General features: G+C 43.0%; 1 protein-coding gene across 6 annotated transcripts in view; it reads right to left on the bottom strand.

Moving 5' to 3' along the window:
- Positions 1 to 5,084: 5,084 nt before the first annotated feature.
- The window catches only part of Optn (optineurin), a 44,456-nt gene continuing 40,056 nt past the window's right edge, over positions 5,085 to 9,484 (bottom strand). For 4 of the 6 annotated variants that reach the window (XM_075970447.1, XM_075970444.1, XM_075970446.1 and 1 more), the window contains one exon: positions 5,085 to 7,903. In XM_075970447.1, coding sequence (XP_075826562.1) covers positions 7,776 to 7,903 — 128 coding nt within the window. In that variant the 3' untranslated portion in view covers positions 5,085 to 7,775. The remainder of the gene's footprint in view (positions 7,904 to 9,484) is intronic. The other 2 variants (XR_012910412.1, XR_012910413.1) reach the window with 1 other exon arrangement.

The raw sequence follows: 9,484 nt of genomic DNA, 5'->3' as shown, positions 1-9,484 counted from the left end.
CAGGTCTCCCTGGTGTAAGTGAACGTATCGAAGTCTGAACCAGTTTTGCTGATTTTTGTGTCCATATTAAGATTTAAATACAGAGAGAGAGCCAAGTTTCTACTTTTCACTGTCTGACATACAGGAACTAACATCTCTTCAGATTTTGTTTCATCATCTGTAAAATGAGGGAAGGCTAGATGCTATTTTTGGGCTCAGAAACCAATATTCTTAGGATAGTGCAGAGTTGGGAAACTAGAATTTAGGTCAGAGTTGAGAATAATTTATTAGATGATTCTTTAGTAAAATTCAAACTTCATGTATTTACATCCTAAACAGTGTTTATACTTAGTACTAAAAGCAGTTTCCAAGCTGGGCAATGGTGGTGCACACCTTTAATCTCAGCACTCACAAGGCAGAGTAGGCAGATGTTTGTGAGTTCGAGGCCAGCCTGATCTACCAGCCTGAGCTAGTTCCAGGACAGGTTCCAACGTCTACAGAGAAACCCTGTCTTGAAAAAACAAAAACCAGAAACAAACAAACAAAAAACCCAAACCAGTTTCCAAATGCAGAATATTTAGCTTCCATAATAACAAAGACTTCCATGTACAATTTTGTTGTTGCTCTAGACAGGGTCTCTCCTTGTAGCTCTGGCCTGGAACTTTCTCTGCAGATCAGCCTTGAGGTTACAGAGATCCACACGTCTCTGCCTTCCATGTGCTGGGATTAAAGGCCTGTGTCACCGTGCCTCACTTGCTTTTTGTGTGTGTATGAGCGTGTGGGTTTTTTTTTTTTTTGAGACACGATTTCTCTGTAGCTTTGGAGCCCACCTAGAACTTGTTCTGTAGACCAGGCTGGGTTCAAACTCACAGAGATCTGCCTGTCTCTGCCTCCCCAGCACTGGGATTAAAGGCGTGCACCGCCACCACCATCCAGCTCTGTCCTGTAAACTCACTTTGTATACCAGGCAACCTTTGAATTTAGATAATATCTATGTGTCTCTGCCTCCCAAGTGCTGGGAGTAAAGGTGTGGCCCACCACAGCCCGTCTAGATAGACTAATTCTTGTGTCACTCTGAAGTTCCTTTCTTCCCCTGAACGGTCCAGGTAACCTTTGCTTCCTATGCACTCTGAGGAACAGGAAGCTATCAGTCAATCCAAGCACTCAAGCACAAATGAATGCGGAGAACCAAGCAATCTGTATTGAAATTGGTTTGGTGGCAATTTTGAGGAAAGAGGAGGAAGTGATTTTGAAAAAAAAAAGATTCAGAATCCATTTATCTGGGATATCAGGAAGAGGGAAAGGAGGGAGAGGAAAGGTAGACAGAAGAGGGCTGGTTAGCTGGGTGTCTCGAGGTCTGCTCTTCAGTGGGGAATATGGGAAGCACATGTCTAAGGGAGATGATGTGGAGCATTTGGGCTTCAGACTGGCATATGAGTATGTCAGTCACTTCTGTGACAAAATACCCGAGACAGCATAAGGCAGGAGTGACTCTGATTGTTGTTTACAGACTTTGGTAGGGCACAAGGGTATGGTTAATGAGGCAGAGCATGGCGGGAGGGTGTGGTGTGGCTGAGCAGAGCTGCTCCCCTCATGGCAGCCATGAATAACGGGAAGGCCAAGAACAAAGTTTATCATTCCTGCCTTCAGGGATCTGCTTTCTCCAGCTAGGCCTTCCCTTCCAAAATTCCACCACATCTCACTAGTCTATTCAAACCTGGAATCCATCAGTGAATGAATCCTCATTTTCTCAAAGATCCTCTTCTGAACATTGATTCTCCTAGGGGCCAGGACTTCAGGACAGGAATCATTTGGGGAGTGGTGTAGGAGGTTTTTCTGTCTGTGTGTTGCTTTCATTGGTTGAATAAAGAAATTGCCTTGGCCTTTTGATAGGGCAACACTTAGGTAGGCGGAGTAGACAGAACGAAATGCTGGGAGGAAGAAGGGCAGAGTCGAGATGTCAAGGTTCTCCTGTCCGAGATGGACGGTGGTTAGACTCATGCCAGTAAGCCACAGTCAAGTGCGATACACGTTAATGGAGATGGGTTAAACTAATATGTGAGAGTTAGCCAATAAGAGGCTAGAACTAATGGGCCAGGCAGTATTTAAATGAATACAGTTTTTTTTGTGTGTGTGTGATTATTTCGGGTGTAAGCTAGCTGGGCGGCTGGGACAAAAAGCAGGCCCTCTCCTCCTGTTACAGGGGAGGACACTTCATAGCTAAAGCACAACACTAAGAAAGAGAAGGAAGAGAGGACCAGGAGCAGCTTGCTTCTCTTTAACTGAGGAACTCAAGACAGGCTTCACTCTCTTAGAAGAAAAACTAGGGCCCACACACTAGCTTTAAAATATTGCAGGGTTGTTTTTGGTTTTTCTTTTTTAAAGATAGTGTCTTGTTGTATAGCCCAAGCTGGCTTTGAACTCCTGGTAGTCCTCCTGCCTCAGCCTCCCAAGTGGTGGTATTACAAACAGGGATGTACCATGTAGTGATTCTTAATTTTGGGGGTGGGCGGTGCTGGGGGTGCTCACAGACCTCTTTGAGAAAATAATAAAACTAGTTTTTCTTCTTTCTAGGAAAATATATACTCTCAAGAGTTTGCATGCTTCTCAGTTGTTCATACACGTTTTGGAAGCTAGTCCAGATTTCTCTAAGATTAAGAGTTTGCTAAAAAAAAAAAAGGGGGGGGGGCTGGAGAGATGGCTCAGTGGTTAAGAGCATTGCCTGCTCTTCCAAAGGTCCTGAGTTCAATTCCCAGCAGCCACATGGTGGCTCACAACCATCTGTAAAGAGGTCTGGTGCCCTCTTCTGGCCTTCAGGCATACACACAGACAGAATATTGTATACATAATAAATAAATATTAAAAAAAAAGAAGTTCCAAAACAAAAAAGTTTGCTGCCAGCCTGGTCTACAGAGGGAGTTCCAGGAGCCTCTGGCGCAGGAGGCAAGAAACTGGGAGGAAGAGGAACCAATGATCAGAGCAGCCAGGTTGGGTAGGTAAGAGTTGGTGGGACACCCTTCCTCTGCCCTCATCCTCACGTATTAGTTGATCGCACTCGTTTGCTTCTTTCTAGGTACGCCCTCCTGTACTGTTTGTTTCACTGTCAACGCTCTAGTCTTGATTGTAGTTTTCAATGTATTCAGGTTGTTAGAAAAACCATTATTTGTGTATGTATACATATGTGTGTATGTGTGTGTGCGCGTGCGCACACACACAAGGTGGTTAATGTCCCAAAATAAATAATGAACACAACTGCAAACAATAGCAAAACTGTAGCAACAACCAACAACTTAACAAAGTCTTTGATTTCATTATTCGATACTGTTTTGGCTATTTCAGGTTTTTTTATACTACCACCTTCCCATTTAAAATTTAGATGTCACTTTGTTGATATCACCAAATAGCCTTCTAGGATTCTGACCGGAATTACATTGAACTTATAGATTAAGTTAGAACATCTTGAAATTTTTATATGTATACATTTTTGAAACTTTCATACAAAAATACGATGTTTTTGATCAGATTATCCTCCATGACGTTCTCTTACTCCCACCATTTCCTGCTGCACTACTTTCTGACAACCCTCCTGCTATAGGCATGTCCTATTGCAAGCACTGTGTTTCGTCAGGGTTGCTTACATGAGCACAGAGGGGAGTTATTTACTAATGTTTGGGAACTTAGCAGTGATTACACTTCTAAGGAAAATGACTTCCCTTCCTCTGGCAACCCATTGACTGTCAATAGCTCTTCAAGGATGGGTAGGACACTGTGAGCGTTTTCCTCATGCATGAAGGCATGCTGACGGGAGTCCCATCTTGTGTAGGTATTGTGCAGGTATCCACACTTGCTGTGAGTTCAGGCAATGTCCAGAATATTGTAGCATCCTTCCCCATCTTCTGGCTTCCCCTTGTGATATTCCCTGGCCTTGGATGGCGTAATACAGATGTTCTGTTTTGTCTGTTCTCAACAGTCACTCACTAGTAGTCATTTATTAGAAACAGAAGAAAAAAAATGAAGATAAGTAGAACTCAACTAGATCAGAATAAAAGAAGTCTGTTTGGCCAAAGGAATAATAAGTCAAGTTGAAAGCTTCAACTACAGAATGACAGGAAATCAAACTGTGTGTGTTGTATGCAAAGTGGTTAATGTCCAAAATACCAACAACCAGAAATGGAAGAAAACCAAATAATGCAATTTAAAAATGGGCAAAGGACTGGAGGAGACATGTCTCTGAAGACTTACAAGTGGCCGACAGGTACAAGAAAGGCTTAAAATAACTGATCACTGGATAAACACAAAGCCAAATGACAGTGATATATTATCTCATCTGTTAAGATGGCCATATCAGAAAAAAGAAAGAAGAAAGCAAGAAAACAGTAAATGTTAATAAGGATATGTGGCTGGGGAGATGGCTAAGTGGGTAATGTGCTTGTCGTGCAAGCCTGGCAGCTGGGGGGATTTGCTAGGAGAGTAATATGAGAGAGTCAGTAATTTTGACTACCAGCTTGACTGGATTGCTAAGTACTGTGGAGATTAGCAGCTTTCCCCTGAGTTTCCAGAGAGGGATAGACTGGCACTCAACATAAGCAGCACTACCCTGCCTGTGAGGAGCCCAGTGGGATCAGGCATCTCTCTCTGCTCCCTGGCCTCCCATGGCGTGAGCTGCCCAGTTCCACCACACCTTCCCTTGCAGGAAATGCCAAAACCTCTGGAACATCGAGCCAAAAGAAAACTTTCTTCCTTTTCAGTTTTCTGTCGGATATTTTGTCACAGCCATGAAAGTCTGATTAACACATGCAGATAGTCATGCTATTAACACATGTGAATAACTCTTCAGGCATAAAGATACCATGCATAAGCCAGGCATGGTGCTTTAATTCCAGCACCCAGGAAGGAGGCAAGTGACTCTCTGTGAGTTTGAAGCCAGTCTGGTCTACATAGTGAGTTCCAGGACAGCCAGGGCTACATGGTGAGAGCTGGTCTCAAGAAAAAAAAAAAAAAACAAGAAAAGAAAGAAAGTAACATGTACAAAGCTCCTAACTGGTAACATGGAACAAGGTCTTAGAACGCACAGTAGATTAAATAAATCAGATATCACACACGCAGCATTTACAAGTTGTTTACTAAACCGGCAATTCCCTTAAAACCACACAGTCTTAATATACAAATTACTGCAGTCACTATTCTGTACAGAGATCACTCTGGCTCATCCCTCCTGAGATGTTGTGCCGTTAGATCAGCCTCTGCTTTCCCTTCCCACACCTTCCCTCATGTGCCGCTGGCCACCACTCAGCTCTCAGCATCTATGAGTTCATTTTTCAGAGTTCACATACAAGTGAGGTCATGTGGTATTTATGACTGGCTTATTTCACGTGACATGATGTCTTCCAGGCTTATCTCTTAAAGTTATAAGAGTTCCTTCTTCTTAAAGGCTGACTGCTACTTCAGTATATATGTATATCGTATTTTCTTTGTCTAGGTGAATGGCACCTAGGTTGCGCTGTATTCTAGCAACTGCAGAAAATGCTGCTATGAAGATGGTATACAGACAGCTCTCTAATTGTCTTAATTTGAACTTGCCCTCATTTGTAATCTTCATGATCAAACAAATGTAATGGCCATAGTCTTATTAAGACCATTGAGTTCTCATTTCACAGTTTGGATTTATCAGATAACGATACTTGAACAAAATGAAAGGATTTTCCCAGTAACTTCATTGAGAAAGATTTCCTCCTCTGTCTGGGATACTATAGAAATCTACTTTATCCAGTATAAAATAGGAAAGAAATTTGTACCAGAAAATATAAGAAGAGAAAAAATGTCATAGTCATTTTAGAAATGTCATTAACAAACATTGTTCCTTAGGGTGCAAGCGGGGGAATCAAACCTACCTACTGCTGAACCAGTATAGTGTTGTATTGTCTGGAGTACAGCCATGGAGATAACTGTAACTTGGACAGTAAGTTCCCTTGCAATGAATCAACTGCTTTGATTCTATTTAAATACACACACATGTGTATTTAACCAGTGGTCTTATGGTGAACAGCAACAAAGCAGACCTTCTCATTTTCTCTTAAATGTTTTAGGAGTTGATACTGTTCACTTTTGTTACTAGTTTAGCTCTTGCTAGCCTTTTAGACAGAAAGCATGGTGAATCCCTGTTTATTTTGTGTAGTTCTGGCTGCACATGAGCTGGGGATCTCCAGTCTCAGTTTCTCATGTGCTGGAATTGCAGGTGTGCTCTGCACCACATGCCTGACTCTGTTCACCAGCTTAGCAGGGATCTCATCTGAACATGTGCTGGCCCTCTATGATAGCAGGGATCTCGTCTGAACATGTACTGGCCCTCTATGATAGCAGGGATCTTGTCTGAACATGTACTGGCCCTCTATGATAGCAGGGATCTTGTCTGAACATGTACTGGCCCTCTATGATAGCAGGGATCTCATCTGAACATGTGCTGGCCCTCTATGATAGCAGGGATCTTGTCTGAACATGTACTGGCCCTCTATGATAGCAGGGATCTCGTCTGAACATGTACTGGCCCTTTATGATAGCAGGGATCTCATCTGAACATGTGCTGGCCCTCTATGATAGCAGGGATCTTGTCTGAACATGTACTGGCCCTCTATGATAGCAGGGATCTTGTCTGAACATGTACTGGCCCTTTATGATAGCAGGGATCTCATCTGAACATGTGCTGGCCCTCTATGATAGCAGGGATCTTGTCTGAACATGTACTGGCCCTCTATGATAGCAGGGATCTCGTCTGAACATGTACTGGCCCTCTATGATAGCAGGGATCTTGTCTGAACATGTACTGACTCTCTATGATAGCAGGGATCTCGTCTGAACATGTGCTGGCTCTCTATGATAGCAGGGATCTCGTCTGAACATGTACTGGCCCTCTATGATAGCAGGGATCTCATCTGAACATGTACTGGCTCTCTATGATAGCAGGGATCTCGTCTGAACATATGCTGGCTCTCTATGATAGCAGGGATCTCGTCTGAACATGTACTGGCCCTCTATGAAAGGACCTGCTCCTGTTTACATGAATAAAGCATCTCAGTGTTGAGATTATATTAAGTTAAATGAGCTTAATACAGAACAAACATACTACAATGTCACTGGCCATATATGAGCCATGGGACAGACTTATAGTGAAATTTTATTTTATAATAACTGATGTTTGTAAGCTTCTACTTCATCTGGGAAGGAAATAGCTGTTCTGTTTAAAATTATACTGTGTGCTGTGCTAGCCCATATACCTCCAGCACAAAAAAGACTGACAGTATCCTCACACTGTCCAGCTGTAGGAAAGCACTCCACTCCTGAGCCACATTCCCAGCCCTCATCTGGCCCGATAGCCACAGAAAGCTCAGTGCTCAGGCAGAGAGCCAAATAATTACACATAAAACAACAAAGCACCTGCAGGTGAAGACTTGCCTAGAAAAACACTCCAGACACGTTTCCTTGTCATTTCATCTTCCTGCCACATAAAGATTCTGAACATATGTCCTTCGAAACACACGGCATTCTGCCTGACTGCTCTCAGTAAGTCTTAGGAGTAAACACAAAAACACCGATCTCCTACTGGAAGGGTGGTACTAGAATCTACTACTAGATTCCTGTCAGTCCAGAAGATGCTCTCCTTAAGATGGGTACATTTTTTTTCTCCTGAAATAAGGATAATGTGGCAAAAAGATTTGTGTGACAACAAATAAGACAGAAGTCCAAGTCTTGGAGGAGAAAATGTGGCATTTACCAACAGTTTTGGGGAGCTGAAACAACAGTCAAATGATGCAGTCCATGACATGGATCTGTAGCGTGTCCATGTCCGGCAGAACTTCTCCACATTTGGGGCACGAGTGAATCGGAAGACTCCGTGGCTGCTGCTGTCTCCAGCTCATGTCCTCGGCTCCTGGGAATAAACAAGAAGCGACATGTGCCATCAGTTCCATCTAAGACCACTGTGGGCTGAATTTAGTAACAGACGGTTAATGTGAGTATCTGTTGGATACAGATGTATAATTTGTACATCAGAGGAAATTATGACTACAAATACAGAGAATTCTAGAAATAGTAACTTATTTAAACTGGATCTCAAGTTCAAGGTCTGTGAAAACATAGTTTCAGTTCTAGGTACAGGTCAAGACACATTCTATTAAGAATTAAATCCACAAGAGTAAGAGATGGGGGGCTGGAGAGATGGCTCTGTGGTTAAGAGCACTGGCTGTTCTTCCAGAGGTCCTGAGTTCAATTTCCAGCAACCACATGGTGGCTTATAGCCATCTATGATGAAATCTGGTGCCCTCTTCTGGCATGCAGGCATACATGGAAGGAATGTTATATACATAATAAATAAATAAATCTTTAAAAAAAAAGTAAGAGATGGATGAGACTAGAAAGAAAAGAAAGTTTCTTGGAAGGACATGCCTATTCTCAGAAGCAGACAACAGTCTTCTTTATTCAGTAGATGGTGAACCCTCCAGGATGTGCGAAAGTACCACTCTCTGCTGGGATATCAGTGAGGTGGGGAAGCCAGGTGGAACGCAGTAGGCACAGCCTCAGGCACAGAGGTTCAGCAGGTTTGAGAGGAGGGCCCCTGGCTCTCAGCAAGGCCTGGTATGGGGATGAAGCACCTCTCCAGAGGCTCTTGTACTGGTCCTCGGATGGCAGCACTCTGGCAGGTGGGAAAGCTGTGGGACCTTTAGAAGGTGCAGCTTATCTGAAGGAAGTAGGTCGCTGTGTGGTGTTGGGGCTCTCAGGTACCCTGCCCTTGCCCTCCTGTCTCTACTTCCTGTCCACCACCTCTCCACATGTTCTCACTGCCATGATGTTCTTCACAAAACGTATTCGAAATATATCCCAACTCTAAGTAGATCATGGATCAAAAAATTTGCCGTTAATGTTGAAAAGCGTTTCTGCTTCCAGGGTATTTCTCTGACCCGACTTCTATGGACCACATTTTTGGCTCTTTAGAGTCTAGACTAGTAATTGGTTCAGCACACAAAGCATCATTTTTGGAGTAGGACAAAGAAAATGACCTTTAATATATGGCTGCTTCAAAGCACATTACTTGAATTTATGATATAAAAGGTTATTAGATGGCTTGTGGTAAGCAAATTTAGAACACTTTTATTGATTTATTTTATTGACTATTTTATTATTTATTTTATTGTTTTATTTGCAATACTGAGGGTCAAACTAGGGCCTCAGGCATGTTAAGCTAACTCATTATCACTGTAGGTTGTGTGTGGGGGGTATAGATGTTTGTACGCACATGTGTGTGGGAAAGCTAACCTGTGCGTACATGTGTGTGTGGGAATGCTAACCTGTGCGTACATGCATGTGTGGGAATGCTAACCTGTGCGTACATGTGTGGAGGCCACAGGTTGACTTCTAGTGTCTTTCTTTGCCACACTCCAACCTAACTTTTTGAGAAGGTGAGCCTTTCTTCCCGATGCTGAAAGTGCCAGAGACTAACATTTAATCAGGCTGT

The sequence above is a fragment of the Microtus pennsylvanicus genome, chromosome 4 (assembly GCF_037038515.1).
Source record: "Microtus pennsylvanicus isolate mMicPen1 chromosome 4, mMicPen1.hap1, whole genome shotgun sequence".
In the NCBI taxonomy this organism is placed as follows: domain Eukaryota; kingdom Metazoa; phylum Chordata; class Mammalia; order Rodentia; family Cricetidae; genus Microtus; species Microtus pennsylvanicus.
This window is presented reverse-complemented; position numbering and strand designations above follow the sequence as displayed.